This window comes from Artemia franciscana, chromosome 16, assembly GCF_032884065.1.
Source record: "Artemia franciscana chromosome 16, ASM3288406v1, whole genome shotgun sequence".
NCBI lineage: Eukaryota > Metazoa > Arthropoda > Branchiopoda > Anostraca > Artemiidae > Artemia > Artemia franciscana.
This window is the reverse complement of record NC_088878.1, coordinates 24,590,019-24,613,548: the sequence shown is the minus strand read 5'-3', so window position 1 is coordinate 24,613,548 and position 23,530 is coordinate 24,590,019. Positions and strand designations below refer to the sequence as shown.

General features: G+C 34.5%; 2 protein-coding genes across 2 annotated transcripts in view; one reads left to right on the top strand and one right to left on the bottom strand.

Moving 5' to 3' along the window:
* Positions 1 to 23,530, top strand: part of LOC136037259 (protein furry homolog-like) — a 195,141-nt gene that overhangs the window by 87,936 nt on the left and 83,675 nt on the right. The gene's annotated exons all lie outside the window — the stretch shown is intronic.
* The window catches only part of LOC136036918 (protein furry homolog-like), a 94,333-nt gene that overhangs the window by 44,163 nt on the left and 26,640 nt on the right, over positions 1 to 23,530 (bottom strand). The window contains exon 5 of the mRNA XM_065719298.1: positions 22,723 to 22,916. Within this exon, the coding sequence (XP_065575370.1) occupies positions 22,723 to 22,916 (194 nt within the window). The remainder of the gene's footprint in view (positions 1 to 22,722; positions 22,917 to 23,530) is intronic.

Sequence of the window (23,530 nt, the reverse complement as noted above, 5' to 3'; positions counted from 1 at the left end):
TGAATGAGTAAAAAAATTCTAAGCCAAAATTTAGTGATGATTTTCTTCTCTTTACATTTGGCTGAAGATGTAAGACTTAACTTTACCAAAAAGGTGCTGAAGCATTGTTTCACAAATCAGGAGGGTATTCTTACATATTAGTGTTTATTATTATTCAATCTATCTATATAAAAATAAGTTGTCTGTGTGTTATGTATGTTACACTTTGTCTGTTACGCCAGATTATACCTATCTATCTATATACATAAAAATAAGTTGTCTGTGTGTGTGTCGAGTATCGTCATGTTTGTGTGTCGAATGACGTCATGTTTGTCGACTGACGTCATTATAAGCATTGAGCTGTATGCGTCATGAAGTTCTTTGTCGACTGACGTCATGTTTGTCAACTGATGAAATTACATACCGGGACACCGGGACACAAATGACGACCAGGACACAAGGAATATAAATGACGACCGGGAACCTCAAAGAGAAATTACAGACTGGGACATCCGGACACAAATCACGACCGGGACAAAGGGAATATAAATGACGACCGGGACACAGGGACAAAACTACAACGGGGACGCCGGGAGCACAGGCGGGATATATAAATGACGACCGAGACACAGGGATTGTTCGAATAGAAATTACAGACCGGGACACCGGGACACAAACGACGACCGGGACACCGGGACACAGGGAATATAAATGACGACCGGGACACTCAAAGAGAAAAATTACAAACTGGGACACCGGGACACAAATGACGACCGGGACACATGGAATATAAATGATGACCGGGACACAGGGACACATCATTAGAATAATGAGGTATAGATCTGAATGCAGATTGTTTTTCCCATGGACAATTATATGTTGCATGTTCAAGAGTCGGTAAACCTGACAATCTATTTATATGCAAAGACAATGGGACAGCGAAGAATGTTGTATATTCCCATGTATATATATATATATATATATATATATATATATATATATATATATATATAAAAATAAGTTGTCTGTGGATGGATGTGTCAGGTGACGTCACCTGAAAAAACTGGATCAGGTGACGTCAAAACTGAAAAAACTAAAAAAAAGCAAAAACTACAAAAAAAACTAAAAACTAATGAAAAAAATAAAAAAGCTAAAAAACTAAAAAAACTAAAAAAAGGCAAAAACTATAAAAAAAACTAAAAACTAATAAAAAAGCTAAAAAACTAAAAAACTAAAAAAAGGCAAAAACTACAAAAAAAACTAAAAACTAATAAAAAAAATAAAAAAGCTAAAAAACTAAAAAAACTAAAAAAACTAAAAAAAAGGTAAAAAACTAAAAAAACTAAAAACTAAAAAAAACTAAAAAAAAAGGAAAAAACTGAAAAATAAGCTAAAATAAAGGTAAAAACCAATAAAAAACTAAAAAAAAACTGAAAAAACTAAAAAAAGGCAAAAACTACAAAAAAAAACTAAAAACTAATAAAAAAAAGTAAAAAAGCTAAAAAACTAAAAAAACTAAAAAAACTAAAAAAAGGTAAAAAACTAAAAAAAATAAAAAATAAAAAAAAACTAAAAAAAGGAAAAAACTGAAAAATAAGCTAAAATAAAGGTAATAACCAATAAAAAACTAAAAAGAAAAAAAGGAAAAAACTAAAAAAAATTTTCATCTAAAAAACTAAAAAAAACTAAAAAAGGTAAAAACTAAAAGAACTAAAAAAGAAAAAAATAAATGACGAAACTCAAAGAGAAAGCGACCAGGACAAAAGGAATGTTCGATTAGCAATCAACAAAGCACCGGGACACAGGGAGTATAAATGACGACCAGGACATAAGTAAAAAAAAAACTATCTATATATATTAAAATAAGTTGTCTGTGGATCTGTGGATCGTGGATCAGGTGACGTCACCTGAAAAAACTGGATCAGGTGACGTCAAAACTGAAAAAACTAAAAAAAGGCAAAAACTACAAAAAAAAACTAAAAACTAATAAAAAAAATAAAAAAGCTAAAAAACTAAAAAAACTAAAAAAAGGCAAAAACTACAAAAAAAACTAAAAACTAATAAAAAAGCTAAAAAACTAAAAAAACTAAAAAAAAGGCAAAAACTACAAAAAAAAACTAAAAACTAATAAAAAAAATAAAAAAGCTAAAAAACTAAAAAAACTAAAAAAACTAAAAAAACTAAAAACTAAAAAAAACTAAAAAAAGGAAAAAACTGAAAAATAAGCTAAAATAAAGGTAAAAACCAATAAAAAACTAAAAAAAAAACTGAAAAAACTAAAAAAAGGCAAAAACTACAAAAAAACTAAAAACTAATAAAAAAAGTAAAAAAGCTAAAAAACTAAAAAAACTAAAAAAACTAAAAAAACTAAAAAAAGGTAAAAAACTAAAAAAAATAAAAAATAAAAAAAAACTAAAAAAAAAGGAAAAAACTGAAAAATAAGCTAACATAAAGGTAAAAACCAATAAAAAACTAAAAAGAAAAAAAGGAAAAAACTAAAAAAAATTTTCATCTAAAAAACTAAAAAAAACTAAAAAAGGTAAAAACTAAAAGAACTAAAAAAGAAAAAAATAAATGACGACACTCAAAGAGAAAGCGACCAGGACAAAAGGAATGTTCGATAAGCAATCAACAAAGCACCGGGACACAGGGAGTATAAATGACGACCAGGACATAAGTAAAAAAAAACTAACAAAACTAAAAAGAAGGTAAAAACTACAAAAAAACTAAAAAGAAAAAAAACTAAAAACTAATAAAAAAACTGAAAAATCTAAAAATCTAAATAAACTAAAAAAGAAAAAAAAAGGAAAAAAATAAAGGAGAAAAACAAAACTAAAAAACGAATGTATATACAGACCGGGACACCGGGATACAAATGATGACCGGGACACAGGGAATATAAATGACGACCGGGACACAGGGACACAACTACAACGGGGACACCGGGGAAAACAGGGGGATATAAATGACGACCGGGACACCGGGACAGGGAATGGTCGATTAGCAATCACCATCAACACAGCTCAAGGGCAATCATTAGAATCATGAGGTATAGATCTAAATACAGATTGTTTTCCCAAGGACCATTATATGTTGCATGTTCAAGAGTCGGTAAACCTGACAATCTATTTATATGCAAAGACAATGGGACAGCAAAGAATGTTGTATATTCGCAAGTTTTACGTAGTTAAAACCATATATATATATATATATATATATATATATATATTTATATATATATATATATATATATATATATATATATATATATATATATATATATATATATATATAAATATATATATATATATATATATATATATATATCTATATTCACAGGTGGGACATAGGTACACAACTACAATGGCGCGTAACTATTATGGCGCGTAACGACTTACGCGCGCGGGGGGGCTTGGGGGGGGCGCGAAGCGCCCCCACCAACTAGGTGTTGGGGTGGCGCGAAGCGCCACCCCAACAGCTAGTATATATATATATATATATATATATATTCACAGGTAGGACACAGGGACACAACTACAATGGCGCGTAACTAATATGGCGCGTAACGACTTACGCGCGCGGGGGGGTTGGGGTTGGGTTGGTTGCGCTTCGCGCCCTACCACTAGCAGGCTAGTCCATTATATTACATCAGCTAATTTTGTTTTTAGCCATTGGGGTTTTATCTTGGCGGTGAGAGTGGGGATACTTCCATATGCCCACATTTTTATGACACTTGGTAAATACCAAGTGGCATATAGTGATCACAAATTATGTCGGTCCCGGTTTTGCTAGTTTAGGCACTTCCAGATAAGCTAGGACGATGAAATTTGGCTGGCATATCAGGGAATAAACCAGATTACATTAGAAATAGTCGTTTCCCCGATTTGATTATCTGGGGGGACGGTTAATTCGGAAAAATTAGAAAAAATGAGGTATTTTTAACTTACAAACGGGTGATCGGATCTTAATGAAATTTGATATTTAGAAGGATATTGTGTCTCAGAAATCTCATTTTAAATCTCGACCGCATTCGGTGACATTATGAGGAGTTGGATGGGGAAACCTAAAAATCTGGGAAAACGCTTAGAGTGGAGGGATCGGGATGAAACCTGGTGGGAAAAATAAGTACAAGTCCTAGATTCGTAATTGACATAGCCAGAACGGATTCGCTCTCTTTGGAGGAGTTGGAGGGAGGGTTAATTCTGAAAAATTAGAAAAAAGAGATATTTTTAACTTATGAAGGAGAGATCGGATCTTAATGAAATTTCATTTTTAAAAGGACCTCGTATCTCAGATCTCTTATTTTAAATCCCGACCGGATCCAGTGTCATTGGGGGGAGTGGGGGGGCGGAAATCTTTGAAAACGCTAAAAGTGGAGAGATCGGGATGAAACTTGGTGGGGAAAAAGCAGAAGTCCTAGATAAGTGATTGACATAACCGGACTGAATCCACTCTCTTTGAGGGAGTTGAAGGGGGTAATTATTCGGAAAAATTAGAAAAATTGAGTAATTTTTAACTTATGAACGGGTGATCGGATCTTAATGAAATTAAATAAAAAAACAAGTTTTCTTAAATGAAAGTAAAGAGCGACATTAAAACTTAAAACGAACAGAAATTACTCCGTATATGAAAGGGGCTTTTCCTCTTCAACGCCCAGCTCTTTACGCTAAAGCTTGACTCATTTCTCTTAACTATCCCTCTTAAAACAGTAAAAAACTTTAGATTTAGCATATTTGTCTTCTGGCAAAAAATGTGAAATTCCACATTTTTGTAGATAGGAGCTTGAAACTTCTACAAAAAGGTTCTCTGATACGCTGAATCTGATGGTGTGATTTTCGTTAAGATTGTATGACTTTTAGGGGCTGTTTTCCCCTATTTTCTAAAATAGGGGATTTGACTTTCATTTGAAAAAAAACTTCGTTTTTATTTAATTTCTGGACGTTTTTTAATTAATGCATGTTTTGATCTTGGCTCTCCGAACATAAATAATTAAAACAAAATTTGCATATTAATTTTTGTTTGGCTAAATGGCTTTCTCATAGTTTTAATTGCAAGATTTTGAGAAAAAAGGATCCAGGGAGGAAGCCTAGTTGTCCTCCAATTTTTTTATTACTTAAAAAGGCAACTAGAAGTTTTAATTTTTTATGAACATTTTCATTAGTAAAAAATATACCTAATTTATGAATTAACTTACGTAACGAACTGCTATATTCGTACATTTTTATTGAGTATATGAGGGGGTTCACCCTCGTCGATACCTCGCTCTTTATACCAAAGCTTAAATTGTGTCCCAATTCCATAAGAATGACCCTTGAATCACAAAGGCCGTAGAATAAATAGTTGAAACTACTAAAAATACTTTAGCGTAAAGACCGAGGTATTACGAGGAGGTAAACCCCTCATATGTGTAATAATTTCTGCTCGTTTTAAGTTTTATTGCTGATCCTCACTTTCAGTAGAAAAAACTTTTCATATTTATTTTTTCATTGTTTTTTAAATAATACTAGAAAATCCTGCGCCCCCTTCATTGAAAGTCTCTTCCCTATTGAGAAGTTTTTCCATGGAAGATCCTCCCACGTAGCCCCCCCAACCTCAACTCTCCCCCCAACCAAAAAAAATCCCCCTTAAAATGTCCGTACACTTCCCAGTTACCATTGCTATATGTAAACACAGGTCAAAGTTTGTAACTTGCAAACTCACCCACAAGGACTGCGGGGGAGTAAGTCGTTATTATGTTATTAATAACATAATAAGTTATTATGTTTTTAAGTTTTTCGATTATGGTGAATAAAATGGCTATCTCAGAATTTTGATCCGGTGACTTTGGGGGAAAAATGAGCATGGGAGGGGGCCTAGGTGCCCTAAGATTTTTTGGGTCATTTCAAAAGGGCGCTAAAACTTTTAATTTCCGTTAGAATGAGTCTCTCGCGACATTCTAGGACCACTGGGTCGATAAGATCACCCCTGGGAAAAAAAACAAAAAAAAAAACAAATAAACACGCATCCGTGATTAGTCTTCTGGCAAAAAATGTGAAATTCCACATTTTTGTAGATAGGAGCTTGAAATTTCTACAAAAAGGTATACCCTGAATCTGATGGTGTGATTTTCGTTAAGATTGTATGACTTTTAGGGGCTGTTTTCCCCTGTTTTCTAAATTGAGGCAAATTTTCTCAGGCTCGTAACTTTTGATAGGTAAGACTAATCTTGATGAAAGTTATACATTTAAAATCAGCATTAAAATGCAATTATTTTGATGTAACTAATGGTGTCAAAATTCCATTTTTTAGAGTTTCGGTTACTATTGAGCCGGGTCGCTCCTTACTACAGTTCGTTACCACGAACTGTTTGATTTTATATTTAGAAGAATATTGTGTCTCAGAGCTCTTATTTCAAATCCCGGCTGGATCCGGTGACAGTGGGGAAAATTGGTGGAGCCTAAAATCCTGGAAAACACTTAAGAGTGGAGAGATTGGGATGAAACTTGGTGGGGAAAATAAGCACAAGTCCTAGATACATGATTGGCATAACCAGAGCTGATTCGCTCTCTTTGGAGGAGTTAATTCTGACGCTAAAGTTTGACACTTTCTCTTAACTCTACTTTTTAAAAGTAAAAAACTTTAGCGTAAACAGCGGGGCTTTGAGGAGGGAACAGTCCCTTTCATTTACGGAGTAATTCTGTTCGTTTTAAGTTTTAATGTCGCTCCTTACTTTCAGTTAAAAAACTTGTTTTTTTATTTAATTTCTGAACGTTTTTGAATTGATGCATGTTTTGATTTTGGCTCTTCACAGATGAATAATTAAAATGAAAGTTGCTTATTTGTTGTTTTTTTTGGCTAAATGGCTTTCTCATAATTCTGATCGAATGATTTTGACAAAAAAAGAGGAGGAAGAGGCCTAGTTGCCCCCCAAATTTTTGGTTACTTAAAAATCCAACTAGAAGTTTTAACATTTTACGAACATTTTTATTAGTAAAAGAAATACGTAACTTACGAATTAGCTTACGTAACAAACTTCTATATTCGTATGTTTTTATTACGTATATGAGGGGGTTTGCCCCGTCGTCAATACCTCGCTCTTTACACTAAAGCTTAAACTGTGTTCCAATTCCTTGAGAATGACCCCTGAATCACAAAGGCCGTAGAATATACAGTTGAAATTACTAAAAATACTTTAGCGTAAAGAGCGAGGTGTTAGGAGGAGGTGAACCCCTCATATATGTAATAATTTCTGTTCGTTCTAAGTTTTAATGCTGCTCCTTACTTTCGGTTGAAAAAACTTTTTCATATTTATTTTTTCACTGCTTTTTAAATAATGTTAGAAATACTGCGCCCCCTTCATGGATATTTTCTTCCCCGTGACAAATTCCTCCGTGGAAAGTTCCCTCCACATAACCCGCTCTTCTCAAACCCTACCCCCAACCAAGAAATCCCTCTAAAAACGTCTGTACACTTCCTAATAACAATTACTATATGTAAACACAGGTCAGAATTTTTAACTTACAGCCCTTCCCAGAGGGACTGTAGGAGAGTAATTCATCCCCAAAGACATAGTTATAAAGGCTTTCGACTATGCTAAATAAAATGGATATCTCAGAAAAAATTTAGCGTGGGAGGGGGCCTAGGTGCCCTCAAATCTTTTTGGTCACCTAAAAACGGCACTAGAACATTTCATTTCCATTAGAACGAGCCCTCTTGCAGCATTCTAGGACTATTGGGTCAATACGATCACCCCTGAAAAAAAAATAACAAATAAACGCGCATCCAGGATCTGTCTTCTGGCAAAAAATACAGAATTCCACGTTTTTGTAGATAGGAGCTTTAAACTTCTACAGTAGGGTTCTCTGATATGCTGAATCTAATAGTGTGATTTTTGTTAAGATTAAATGACTTTTAGGGGGTGTTTCCTCCTGTTTCTAAAAAGAGTCGTATTTTCTCAGGCTCGTACTTTTGGATGGGTAAGACTAAACTTGATGAAACTTATATATTTAAAATCAACATTAAAACGCGATTCTTTTGATGTAACTATTGGTATCAAAATTCCATTTTTTAGAGTTTTGGTTACTATTGCGCGGGGTCGCTCCTTACTACAGTTCGTTACCACGAACTCTTTGAAAAAAATGTCTTGGCAAGATTATATGACACATTTTTTTTTTTTTGTGAAATTTCAGCTTCTTTAATTTACTGCGGTCTTCCTGCTTTGCTTCACTTACCACTTTTCCCATCCCATAACTCCTTGAAAGTTTCAGCTTTATCTCAAAACCTATCCCCAGGACGTTGCAAATACGCCGTTTTGATAACATAGCAGTTACGGATCTAGGTAGGGGGGTGTCTCCCCCCTAACCTAGTGGCGTATTTGGGGTTGGGATCGCTTTCTATGGTTGGGATTGGGACGAAAGTTATTTTATGTAATTGGTTTTTAGTAGTTTTTTAGTAGTTGAGTTTTTAATAATTCTTTAATTGTTAAGACTGTTTCTTTTCACAAACAAGTCTGAAACAAAGTTTCAGTTACTTTGTATGCTCTCAGTTAGATTTTACTGATAATACATACCGCCTAAAAGTATTTATCAAGGGAATCTGTCTGCATTATGACAAAAGCCGAGGCGAAAATCTTCATTTCCTTTTAACAAGGAGGGGAAATTTAAAATCCCTACTTCTTTAGGCTGTCGAAATGATAGTTCAGGATTGTGTTGTTACGGCGGGACTGAAAAACTTAATATTTAAACTTCATTTTACTGTTAAAAACTTGTTTTCGAGTCTTGCAATGGCACAGAGACGAAGAAATAGATATCATTACTTTTATTGGCTGGCATAAAATTTGAGTTGGCTTTTTTTTTGCCAAACTGGGTGGTTTTTGCAACATTGTTGTTTTTAAGAGGATTTGTATAATAGAAAGTAAATGTATCAGAAGTGCGAAAATATTATTAAATTATACTTTGGGTTTCACTGAGCAAATGGTGGCCACTTTATAGCTTATTTTCATCTAGTTACAGCTCTGCATAATATGGCATATCACCTCCACTGTTTATCCTAAAACATTAAAATAAAGGCTAAAATTTTTAGAAATACCTGAACTTCAATAGAGGTTCGCATAAGTATACACTTAAAACTAAGTATATGAGTCGAAATACTCATTCAAAGGTCGGAGTCATCATTTAAGAAAAATGGATTTTCAAAAAAACTGTTCATAAAAGAAGGCAAATGATTATATATTTACTTTTTTTTCTAACCGGTATACATGGGTCTCTGACTTCTCAGTTTGCATCAGAGGAATGATGTTTTTCAAACATTTAGTAATGAAATGTTGAAAAAAGCGGTATTTACTTTTTTTTCTAACCGGTATACATGGGTCTCTGACTTCTCAGTTTGCATCAGAGGAATGATGTTTTTCAAACATTTAGTAATGAAATGTTGAAAAAAGCGGTATTTACTTTTTTTTCTAACCGGTATACATGGGTCTCTGACTTCTCAGTTTGCATCAGAGGAATGATGTTTTTCAAACATTTAGTAATGAAATGTTGAAAAAAGCGGTATTTACTTTTTTTTCTAACCGGTATACATGGGTCTCTGACTTCTCAGTTTGCATCAGAGGAATGATGTTTTTCAAACATTTAGTAATGAAATGTTGAAAAAAGCGGTATTTACTTTTTTTTCTAACCGGTATACATGGGTCTCTGACTTCTCAGTTTGCATCAGAGGAATGATGTTTTTCAAACATTTAGTAATGAAATGTTGAAAAAAGCGGTATTTACTTTTTTTCTAACCGGTATACATGGGTCTCTGACTTCTCAGTTTGCATCAGAGGAATGATGTTTTTCAAACATTTAGTAATGAAATGTTGAAAAAAGCGGTATTTACTTTTTTTTCTAACCGGTATACATGGGTCTCTGACTTCTCAGTTTGCATCAGAGGAATGATGTTTTTCAAACATTTAGTAATGAAATGTTGAAAAAAGCGGTATTTACTTTTTTTTCTAACCGGTATACATGGGTCTCTGACTTCTCAGTTTGCATCAGAGGAATGATGTTTTTCAAACATTTAGTAATGAAATGTTGAAAAAAGCGGTATTTACTTTTTTTTCTAACCGGTATACATGGGTCTCTGACTTCTCAGTTTGCATCAGAGGAATGATGTTTTTCAAACATTTAGTAATGAAATGTTGAAAAAAGCGGTATTTACTTTTTTTTCAAACCGGTATACATGGGTCTCTGACTTCTCAGTTTGCATCAGAGGAATGATGTTTTTCAAACATTTAGTAATGAAATGTTGAAAAAAGCGGTATTTACTTTTTTTTCTAACCGGTATACATGGGTCTCTGACTTCTCAGTTTGCATCAGAGGAATGATGTTTTTCAAACATTTAGTAATGAAATGTTGAAAAAAGCGGTATTTACTTTTTTTTCTAACCGGTATACATGGGTCTCTGACTTCTCAGTTTGCATCAGAGGAATGATGTTTTTCAAACATTTAGTAATGAAATGTTGAAAAAAGCGGTATTTACTTTTTTTTCTAACCGGTATACATGGGTCTCTGACTTCTCAGTTTGCATCAGAGGAATGATGTTTTTCAAACATTTAGTAATGAAATGTTGAAAAAAGCGGTATTTACTTTTTTTTCTAACCGGTATACATGGGTCTCTGACTTCTCAGTTTGCATCAGAGGAATGATGTTTTTCAAACATTTAGTAATGAAATGTTGAAAAAAGCGGTATTTACTTTTTTTTTCTAACCGGTATACATGGGTCTCTGACTTCTCAGTTTGCATCAGAGGAATGATGTTTTTCAAACATTTAGTAATGAAATGTTGAAAAAAGCGGTATTTACTTTTTTTTCTAACCGGTATACATGGGTCTCTGACTTCTCAGTTTGCATCAGAGGAATGATGTTTTTCAAACATTTAGTAATGAAATGTTGAAAAAAGCGGTATTTACTTTTTTTTCTAACCGGTATACATGGGTCTCTGACTTCTCAGTTTGCATCAGAGGAATGATGTTTTTCAAACATTTAGTAATGAAATGTTGAAAAAAGCGGTATTTACTTTTTTTTCTAACCGGTATACATGGGTCTCTGACTTCTCAGTTTGCATCAGAGGAATGATGTTTTTCAAACATTTAGTAATGAAATGTTGAAAAAAGCGGTATTTACTTTTTTTTCTAACCGGTATACATGGGTCTCTGACTTCTCAGTTTGCATCAGAGGAATGATGTTTTTCAAACATTTAGTAATGAAATGTTGAAAAAAGCGGTATTTACTTTTTTTTCTAACCGGTATACATGGGTCTCTGACTTCTCAGTTTGCATCAGAGGAATGATGTTTTTCAAACATTTAGTAATGAAATGTTGAAAAAAGCGGTATTTACTTTTTTTTCTAACCGGTATACATGGGTCTCTGACTTCTCAGTTTGCATCAGAGGAATGATGTTTTTCAAACATTTAGTAATGAAATGTTGAAAAAAGCGGTATTTACTTTTTTTTTCTAACCGGTATACATGGGTCTCTGACTTCTCAGTTTGCATCAGAGGAATGATGTTTTTCAAACATTTAGTAATGAAATGTTGAAAAAAGCGGTATTTACTTTTTTTTCTAACCGGTATACATGGGTCTCTGACTTCTCAGTTTGCATCAGAGGAATGATGTTTTTCAAACATTTAGTAATGAAATGTTGAAAAAAGCGGTATTTACTTTTTTTTCTAACCGGTATACATGGGTCTCTGACTTCTCAGTTTGCATCAGAGGAATGATGTTTTTCAAACATTTAGTAATGAAATGTTGAAAAAAGCGGTATTTACTTTTTTTTCTAACCGGTATACATGGGTCTCTGACTTCTCAGTTTGCATCAGAGGAATGATGTTTTTCAAACATTTAGTAATGAAATGTTGAAAAAAGCGGTATTTACTTTTTTTTCTAACCGGTATACATGGGTCTCTGACTTCTCAGTTTGCATCAGAGGAATGATGTTTTTCAAACATTTACTAATGAAATGTTGAAAAAAGCGGTATTTACTTGTTTTTCTAACCGGTATACATGGGTCTCTGACTTCTCAGTTTGCATCAGAGGAATGATGTTTTTCAAACATTTAGTAATGAAATGTTGAAAAAAGCGGTATTTACTTTTTTTTCTAACCGGTATACATGGGTCTCTGACTTCTCAGTTTGCATCAGAGGAATGATGTTTTTCAAACATTTAGTAATGAAATGTTGAAAAAAGCGGTATTTACTTTTTTTTCTAACCGGTATACATGGGTCTCTGACTTCTCAGTTTGCATCAGAGGAATGATGTTTTTCAAATATTTACTAATGAAATGTTGAAAAAAGCGGTATTTACTTTTTTTTCTAACCGGTATACATGGGTCTCTGACTTCTCAGTTTGCATCAGAGGAATGATGTTTTTCAAACATTTACTAATGAAATGTTGAAAAAAGCGGTATTTACTTTTTTTTCTAACCGGTATACATGGGTCTCTGACTTCTCAGTTTGCATCAGAGGAATGATGTTTTTCAAACATTTAGTAATGAAATGTTGAAAAAAGTGGTATTTACTTTTTTTTCTAACCGGTATACATGGGTCTCTGACTTCTCAGTTTGCATCAGAGGAATGATGTTTTTCAAACATTTAGTAATGAAATGTTGAAAAAAGCGGTATTTACTTTTTTTTCTAACCGGTATACATGGGTCTCTGACTTCTCAGTTTGCATCAGAGGAATGATGTTTTTCAAACATTTAGTAATGAAATGTTGAAAAAAGCGGTATTTACTTTTTTTTCTAACCGGTATACATGGGTCTCTGACTTCTCAGTTTGCATCAGAGGAATGATGTTTTTCAAACATTTAGTAATGAAATGTTGAAAAAAGCGGTATTTACTTTTTTTTCTAACCGGTATACATGGGTCTCTGACTTCTCAGTTTGCATCAGAGGAATGATGTTTTTCAAACATTTAGTAATGAAATGTTGAAAAAAGCGGTATTTACTTTTTTTTCTAACCGGTATACATGGGTCTCTGACTTCTCAGTTTGCATCAGAGGAATGATGTTTTTCAAACATTTAGTAATGAAATGTTGAAAAAAGCGGTATTTACTTTTTTTTCTAACCGGTATACATGGGTCTCTGACTTCTCAGTTTGCATCAGAGGAATGATGTTTTTCAAACATTTAGTAATGAAATGTTGAAAAAAGCGGTATTTACTTTTTTTTCTAACCGGTATACATGGGTCTCTGACTTCTCAGTTTGCATCAGAGGAATGATGTTTTTCAAACATTTAGTAATGAAATGTTGAAAAAAGCGGTATTTACTTTTTTTTCTAACCGGTATACATGGGTCTCTGACTTCTCAGTTTGCATCAGAGGAATGATGTTTTTCAAACATTTACTAATGAAATGTTGAAAAAAGCGGAAATTCACACCACTTGAGTTGATCCCGGAAATGGAATGCAACTACAATATTATTTAAGAGTTTTTTACCTTCTCAGTACCAACCAGTCACAAAAAATAGTTATGTTTTTGTATAGTGGTCGCATACATTTGTTTATAAAATTGTATAAACTGCTATATATACCGCTGAGGAATTTTATACTTATTTTGATACATGCCATCCAATTATATTTTCAAGGAGAGGAATGATTCATCAGAGGAATGATGTTTTTCAAACATTTACTAATGAAATGTTGAAAAAAGCGGAAATTCACACCACTTGAGTTGATCCCGGAAATGGAATGCAACTACAATATTATTTAAGAGTTTTTTACCTTCTCAGTACCAACCAGTCACAAAAAATAGTTATGTTTTTGTATAGTGGTCGCATACATTTGTTTATAAAATTGTATAAACTGCTATATATACCGCTGAGGAATTTTATACTTATTTTGATACATGCCATCCAATTATATTTTCACAATTGGTTGTTTATAAATCAAAATTTTTACAGGACGATTCTTTTACTTATTGCAAAATCTGAGCGGATGTTTCAAATTTTTGTGTTGCGAGAGCAACACCTTGGTTTTGTCCCGTTTTTTTTTTATGCCGCCGATCTCTGCTTATTCCTCGACACTGGTAAGGGTCTAACCTGTGCGGTTTTTATGGAAAGTGTGGACCTCAGGCCGGATTGATGAGTATGACATTAAATTTTGGAAAGTTCTGCAGAACTCTTGCCTGGGGCCAAAAAGGATGGTTTTTGCTTGTCCACGAGCCAGAGCCTATGGTGTGGGAAGTGAAGTGGAGTTATATAGCCTATGTCAGAGAGGAGTATCTGAAATTGTGCAGCCAAACTTTCGTTTCTTCAAACCATGTTTCTGCTTTCGAGTGGAAAGTTCCGTTCTAGCAGGCAAGCAGGCAGGCACCACTTTCAAATTGAAGATGGACTAAAATCTATAAGTGTTAAATATATGCGGCAGTTACCCGGCCCCACAGCCAATATATCTTCTTTGAGTGATAAATAGAAAAATTTACCGAAGCAAAAATGTGGCATTTTCACACGGGTCCGAAAGTGCTGCCATCTATTGTTTCTACCATTTCTGTTCGTGATTTCAGCTGAGTTTATCATTCGGTTTTTCGGACTTAGGATTGCGGTAGAGAAATGGTATCAGATGTGCCTAATAAACTTTAAAAGTTCTCTCATTGTTAAGGAAATCGGAGCTGATCCTTTGCTCCTTTCTAAGTGGTGACATTAGAAAGTTGGCCTACGGCAAAAAAATCAACTTTTGAACTAAGACAGATAGAGTTTTTTTCGACGGCAATCGATAGCTCTTGATGAGCTGATCTAAGTATGACATCCATTTTTTGGTAGAAAAATTCCTTCATGAGGCATACCAGTTTGAAATTTTCAAGGGGTTGACAACTTCAGTAGATAGGTACACACTGAAACAAAATCTAGGTCGATACAAATTGTGAGACATATAGAGGACTTGTAAGCAACAGCCGGCTGTTAGGTGTTAATCACCTTCGGCAATGAGGGGTTGGCAACTTTGCTAGTTGGTGTATCTATTATTTGTTTCCAGTGTATTTGATGGTAAAACCAATTTGGTTTCAGTGGTAAGACATGTAGGAGACTTGTAAGTAATAATCTGCTGTTAGGTTACAGTCATCTTTAGCGATGAGGGGTTTGCAACTATGCTAGTTGGTGTACCCATTTATTTGTTTCTGGTGAACTTGATGCCTATTACGGGAGAGGGACTTATAAGTAAGAATCGGTTCACTTTGGGCGAGAAAAGGCTGTTAGCTCATAACCATCTTCGGCAATGAGGGGTTTTCCACTTTTTCTAATTGGTGTACCTATTATTTGCTTTCGGTATATTTGATGGTTAAACCAATTTGGTTCCAGTGGTAAGACATGTAGGGGACTTGTACGTAATAATCGTCTGTTAGGCTACAATCGTCTTCAGTGAAGAGAGGTTTGTAACTTTTTCTAATTGGTGCAGCCTACTCATACTCACTGAAACCTAGAATTAAGTGTTTACGCAACGGGTACAAACGATTACGGGTACAAACGATTACGTAAAACAACGAGGCAGTTTCGTGATAATTAATAGAGTGTCATCTATGGTATTTTGATCCTGAAAAGTTACAGATAGCTTTATAATACCAACTAGATCATATAAGATACTGTTTCAAGTTTTCATCCGTCACGATGTCTACGATTGATAAGGATAACGTTCAACTGGCTGCAAAGTCAATTTAGTCCCTTCTTTCGGTATTATCGATAGCCCGTGATGAGCTGATAAAAAATATGTCATAATAGTTTCTTCATAATTAATAGTGTCATTTATAATGTTTTGATCCTGAAAAGTTACAGATAGCTTTATGATACCAACTGGATTATATAAGATATTGTTCTAAGCTTTCATCCGTCAAGATGTCTACGATTGAAAAGGATAAAGTTCAACTGGCTGCAAAGTCAATTTAGTCCCTTCTTTCGATACTATTTTGTTATTGTTTTTTCAACGCTGAGGAATAGCCTTTGATCATGTGATTACTGATCGATAGCGAAGAAACAAAAACAAAGTGTTGCTCTTGCAACACTTTAGTTGGCGAAGCCGGACAAAGGTTGCCGCAACACTTCACGTTGCCCGGGCAACGCAGGTCTCATTTTTGCTCGTTTTGAGTTTGACTCAGTTATTTATTGTAATTTCTGTTCGTTTCGGGTTTCATTTATTTATTGATGAACATTTGTGGTAGTTTTAATCTTGGAAGGTAATTTGACTTTATTTCTGCTCATTTTTGGTTCAATGGAGCTCTTTACTTTTCTTTGAAAAACTTGTTTTGTGGAAAAAAAATTTAATTAATCTATATTCGTTTTTCATTGACAGAGTCTTTTTCGTGAAAAAAATTTATATCTTTGCGGGGTTTTTTTCTTTAAAAATCCAAAGTTTGGCCTGCTATTTGAACGTTGGAGAAACTTTTTCACCGATGTTAAGTCCTGACACAAATAGTATTATTTTATTTAATTTTATACCTCCTCAAGTTGACCTAAAAACAAAACATAAAATTCTTTCAATGCTGGTAGACAACTTGGATACATTTACACTCTTTTGATGTATTTAAATTGTAAGAGCAGACGTAGTAATAGCAGTAGCCCAGAAAGTTTCAACTTAATTCCCCCAGTTGTTCTCGATATATTGTTGAGATGTCTTATTGGTAACCATACACATAGTGCCGTTTGATTTAGTTTTAAAGCAATATTTAGTTTTAAAGCATAATGAGCCGAGGGGGTTGACATACCCAAAATCTCTAGAGAGGTAATTATTAGACCGTTCTACTATGCTGAACAAAATGACTGCCTAGAAATTTTGGATGGATGTGTTTGGAAAATGAATGGGCTTAGGAGGAGAGTTGTTTGTTCTCCTAATTATTTTGAATCATAAAAATGGCACTAGAGCTTTTTGATTTAGTTCAACACCCGCCTAAATATTCCTTGAAAACTACACCTTAATACTCTTAGCTTGCGTAGAAGCAACAATTGTAGTAGCATTAGTAGCAGCATGCGAATAGCACCTTTGCTTTCTTCAAGATCCCCTTCAACACACGCTGGAAGCTTAAACTTAATACCATGAACCGCTCCAGAAGCATTTCTGGTATGTCCTCTTAACAACATGTGTGGGCAGTATGTTGTGATTTAGTTCCATAGAGTTTAAATATTTCCCAAATTTTTCACCTTAATAGTCTTAGTTTTAGCAGCAGCAACAGTACTACTAGAAGTAGAATTAATGGTAGTAGCCTTAGCTTTAGTGGCAGTGGTAGTAGTAACAGAAGTAGTAATAATAATAGCAGTAGTAGTATGAGTAGAAGCAGTAGGAAGAGGAAGCAAATATTTTCTTTTGGTTAGTTCAACATCCCCCACAACAAGCCTTGCTACTTTCAACTTCACACACCAAGCTGTTCCTAAGATATTGCTGTTACGCCCTTTTGAAAACCTGAATACAAACGGCGTGCTGTGATTAAATTCACCCCCCCCCCCAAAAAAAAAAATCCTTGAAAATTTTACCTTCATACCCTTAGGAATAGTTGTAATAGTAGTAGTATTTGTATTACTAGTAGTAGCATTAATAGTAATAGTGGTAGTACTAGTAGCAGCACCATTAACGTATTGCCTTTATAAATAGTTGCAATAGAAGTAGTAGTAGTAATAGTAGATACAGCAGTGATAGAAGCATTAGTAATAGCATGCACATATTGCCTTTTGGTCAGATGATTTTTTCCTTTCAGAATTCTCAGAAAGTTCCAACTTAATAACCAAATCGATTCTTGAGATACACTCTTTTGACAATTGCATCCAAATAGCGTCTCTCGATTTAATTCAAATTTTTACCCAATATGTAAATGGAGTCCCCTTTTTCGATCATCTCCCTTGATAATCCGTATACACATAACGTGTTTTGATTCAGTTTATCGCTCCCCTCAACATTCTTTGAAAGGCTCGCCTGAATTCCCTTCGTCTTTTTGAAAAATAAAGTTCAAATATATTCAAAAAATGAAAACAATGAACAAAATATATGTAAACATATGATACCGTGTGTTGTTAATATCCATATATGAATCAAATGTGTGTAAACAATGAACAAATTGCCTTAATTACAGCCCTTATTTCTGAAAGACATGTTCGATTCCTGAATATTTTGTTGGACGAAAATCTTTCTTTAAACATTACTGTGCTCTTGTCAAACTTGAGCTCTCCAGACATCTAAGAGTTCTTCGGAGGCTTCGTCATTTTTTCTCTAGTTCAATAATAAAGATCCTGTTTCACTCTCTCATTCAATATTGTATGTACCACTCTTTAACAGTATGGCTATCAACATTCTCTTCTTTTACCTTCCCTGTTTTCAAAATATATAACAGAGCAATTAGATTAGTATCTTAGGAGACAGGCAAGCTCAGCATTACTTTATTGGATGGTCAATCCATATACATATTTCTTTCCTCTTGTTTCATTTTTAGTATTTTCACGGACTCCTCCCTAACTTCTTCAAACATATCTTTCAAATTCTGAACTACGAAAGGAGTCTTGTTTTTCCTTTTCCCTCAGAAACGATTTGGATATTTTCATTCATAGAACTAAAGCCATGAGGTCAGATTTTAATCCAGTTTTTAGTTGTGCCTCCATATGGGATTCCCTAACTTTCAAATTCGGCTATGTCATTCTTTTTACAACTTAAAAAAAAGAGCTAACTGACCACCACCTTTGACTAGAGAGTAGGTTCTCTCCTCCCTTCGTTTTCCCCTTTATCTTTCCTGTTCAATTTGTTATATCCACTTTTTTTATTGGCATGGTATTTATTTATTTTTATTTTTCTCGTCCTTCTGTTGGATTTTAGAGTTATTATTTAGTGTAATGTCACTCTCACGCACAAAAGAGCCTTTGTAGGGGTCTAAAGCTTTGTAACTTTTTTTTCTGTTTTCTTTAAATACATTGATGAACTGATTGATTGTTTGACTGTTAACCTGAAGACTTTGGGGAGGCTGACATCCCCAAACACATAATTACTGGACCTTTCAACAATGCTGAACAAAATAGTTCTCATAAAATTTTGATATGATGCGTTTGGGAATTCTGGACTTGTGGGGGAGGGGCTGGTTGCCCTCCACTCACTTTTGACTCTTAAAAAGGGTACTAGATCTTCTGTCTTCCATTAAAATGAGCCCCATCCGATCCGAAACTTATGCAACCATTCGTTCCATAAAAACCTTATATGTCCGGGTATAATTTACAAACCTTGTCCCTGGGCTCAGGAGGGTTGTATCTACTTTAAATGTATTTTTATATGCTCTTTGGACTATTGTGAAGAAGATGCCTATTTCACATTTTTGAATGGATGCGCTGGAGGAATAGAGGGTGTCAGGGAGGGAGGGCTAGTTGCTTTCCATCACTTTTGATTCTGAAAAGGGAACTAGAAGTTTAAATTCCCAACCAAATTAGCCTCTTCTAAACCTCACACAACCACCATTTCCATAAAAAGCTTATATGCCCCAAGGGGGGGGGGGGTTGTGTCAAACCCAAATGCCTTGTTATGTGATTATTGAACTGTTTTTGAACAACTAGCAATCTCAAAATTTCCAACGGATACATTTGGGAAAAATCGACCCCAAGAGGGGGGGGGGTATAATTGCCCTCCAATCACCTTGACTCTTAAAAAGAGCACTAAACTTCATATTTCCAATCCAATAAGCCCCCTCCAAAGTCTATACGACCATCTTTTCCACAAAAACCTTATATGCCCCCGAGGCAAAACTTACAACCCTTGCTCTGGGGGCTGTGGGGGGGGGGTGTCATCTTCAAAGACATAATTACTAGACCTTTCAACTACGCTAAAAAAATGGCTTTGTCAAAATTTTGATTGGATGTATTTGGGGAAATGATTGGTGTTGGGGGGGCTGATTGCCCAATCTCTTCCGACTATTAAAAAGGGACTAGACGTTGCGATATCCAACTGATTGACCACCTTTCGAAGTTTCTACGGCAACTCTTTTTATACGAACTTCCCTTATCTAAAACCAAGAAAGGGGGAGGGTAGCTACCCTCCAATCCCTCTGACTCTTATAAAGGACACTAGAACGTCTGATTAACATTCCAATGACCCCCTACAAGGTTTATATGAAAACCCTTTCTATGAAAACCTTACATGCCCCCAGAGCATAACTTACAACCGTTCTCCGAGGGCTGCGGTACGGGGGGGGGAGAGGTGTCTTCATCAAAGAAATAATTTCCAGACTTTTCAACTATCCTGAAACAAAATAGCTATCTCAAAATTTTTATTGGATATGTTTGGGGAAATGATGGGCGTGGGGGAAGGGGGGGGGAGGTTGTCCTCCAATAAAATTACGACAATTAAAAAGTACACTAGCCGATTCAATTTACAATCGAATGAGCACCTTTCAAAGCTGCTACTACAACTTCTTCCATACAAAGTGCCCTGGCCAAAAAAAAAAAAAAAAAAAAAAAAAAAAAAAAAAAAAAAAAAAAAAAAAAAAAAAAAAAAAAACATTGTGCCCACATCGCTCTTTACTTAGGCAGCACCATTGCACTGGCTCTGATTACAAGTTGGCTCCTTTTTTTTTTCCTCTTCTTTCCCTCTACATGTCTTGGTTTTCATTTTTGAGTAATTTGAAAGGTTAGTTTTTTCGTTTTATATCTTTTGAGATGTTCACTCGTTGAAAATGATCCTCCTTGTTGTTTTTCTTTTTGTTTACATACTACATACATAATTCTTCATACTACAATAAATTATTTCCCCAATAAAAGATGAGCTCCCCCAACCTCCCAGAACCCATACTGCAGGCCTATACCGAATATATGGCCGTTAAGAGGTAAATCCCCCCTCCCTGTTTATTTTAATGCCCCCATTGAGGCTTCAGACTCCTTTACGTCTATAAAGATCCACTGATATCAATCAAGTAGCTTATGCACAACTAAACACTATCGTAAATAAATTAATCGACTCGGTCAAATTAAGCATAAAAACAAATGCTTATGGTGATCATTTATTTTGTGGAAACTATTTGTCCGCACAAATACTCCACATCAAACTTTGAATAGGTTGGGATGGAGGAGAAATATTCGCAGCTGTGTTGTTGTACACTAAAATGCTTTCAGCAAAGAACTTTGCCGTGAAGAGTAAAAAGGGGGCAGAGGGGTGGGGTGATAGTCTCACATAAAGGATATGTTTTACACGGACGAACGTACCACCGCACGGCATTGCGGCCTTTGAAACCAAGAGGTTACATAAATAGCTTTTTGGTAGTTCTAAATCGTTTGCATATCTCAAAATATTCATTCGATAGAATGTTAGCCCTCTTCAGGCTGAGACTGCTTTTTTACCCGGAATTTGGTTCGATAATGAGACCATGCGAAAGAGTCTCTGCAGCAAACCAAATTAGAAGAAGAAAAATTGTTGATTTTATGCCAAAAAATTTACATGCCCCCAGAGCATAACTTACAACCGTCAACCGTTTACGCGAAAGAGTCTCTGCAACAATACAAACTAGAAGAAGAAGAAAAAATTGTTGTTTTACGCCAAAAAAAATTCATTTTACGCCATTTTACGCAAAAGAGTCTCTGCAACAATCCAAACTAGAAGAAGAAGAAGAAATTGTTGTTTTTACACCAAAAAGTTTTATTTTACGCCATTTTACGTAAAAGAGTCCCTGCAACAATCCAAACTAGAAGAAGAAGAAATGGTTGTTTTTAGGCCAAAAAGTTTCATTTTACGCGAAAGAGTCTCTGCAATAGCCCAAACTAGAAGAAGAAGAAGAATTGTTGTTTTACGCCAAAAAATTTCATTTTACGCCATTTTACGCAAATGAGTCTCTGCAACAATCAAAACTAGAAGAAGAAGAAGAAACTGTTGTTTTACGCCAAAAAATTTCATTTTACGCCATTTTACGCGAAAGAGTCTCTGCAACAATCCAAACTAGAAGAAGAAGAAAAAACTGCTATTTTTACACCAAAAAATTTCATTTTACGCGAAAGAGTCTCTGCAACAATCCAAACTAGAAGAAGAAGAAGAAATTGTTGTGTTTACGCCAAAAAGTTTTATTTTACGCGAAAGAATCTCTGCAACAATTCAAACTACAAGAAGAAGAAGAAATCGCTGTTTTTACGCCAAAAAATTTCATAAATCTTAACCTTTTCTATGACACAATCTTTTCTGTTACTTTAAAATGGCACTAAAGAGAACTCAGAAGAAATTTTTTAATAATAAAAAAAGAAAACTGTTCAGACATATTTCGTTTGCTGTAAAGCGCAAATGGCACTAGACTTCACATGGATTTGAGGGGTTTGTGGTAAATGTTTTTAAAAGGAAAAAACTGCGGAAGAAAATTACTGCTATATTAGATTATCAAAACTGAATTGTCATAGATAAACGTATTTCGGAAAGAGATTTTTTTTTCAGGAAGCTTGAGCCGAATTTTAACTTCTTTAAGTTAAAAAAGAGAAACTAATAACAGAGAAAAACAAAAGATATTAATAAATACTAGTACTAAACAAAGAGAAAAAGAGAGAAACACTAATAAAAGAGAAACTCAAAAAGAGAAAGATCATAAAAAAGAAAACACAATTTTCAGTGAATTTCGCTTTCGCGGATGTAATTGACTGAATTTTCAAGGAAAAAAAAACACTTTTGTAGCATTTTAGTTCAAAAATTCCAAAAATATTGGAAATTTTGTTTTATCCTATTTACCTGCGCCTTTATATATATTATTCAACAATGAGCGAATCCTGGACAGTTTCGATTATTTTCAATTTAAGATTTAGCTACAAGGACTTACGATTTGCTTTTATTACTATCTGTTCTCATCCTCTCACTGATGTTAACCCGACCATCCAGCTGTTTATCATACCAAGCGAAAAGTGTTCGAAGCAAAGACGGTAGACAATGTTCAGCTACTGTTCCAAAAGCTGTAAGAAGCTGATCAAATGATGGGTCTTCCCCAAGTTGCAAAGATTTAGAAAGAGGTTTCTCCTGTAACAAAAGTAAAATTTGAATTCCTTAGACATTTCTACTGTTCCAAAAGCTGTAAATTTTCTCAGGCTCGTAACTTTTGATGGGTAAAACTAAACTTGATGAAAACTTGATTAAACTTGATTAACCTTGACTTGATGCCCACTTAATTGGACAATCTGTCTTGGCTTTTTCTACGATTGGCCATGACTTGACTTTTCCCACAACTATTCTATTTTCAATTCGTTGATTTTTGAATTAAAATGGAATAGTTGTGGGAAAAATCAAGCCATGGCCAATTGTAGAAAAAGCCAAGACAGATTGTCCAATTAAGTGGGCATCAAGTCAAGGTTAATTTTACCCCTTCATTGCCGTTGTTACTGTCTCCAACTTATGCTACACTTCTCATGCATGTATTGTATAACTTATATATTTAGAATCAGCGTAAAAATACGATTCTTTTGATGTAACTATTGGCATCAAAAATCCATTTTTTTAGAGTTTCGGTTACTAATGAGCCAGGTCGCTCCTTACTACAGTTCGTTACCACGAACTGTTTGAAACACACCGTTGTCTCAGTTTCAAGGGTCATAAGTTTTCATTAACTTTTAAATATCACCCCTGCAAATTATGAG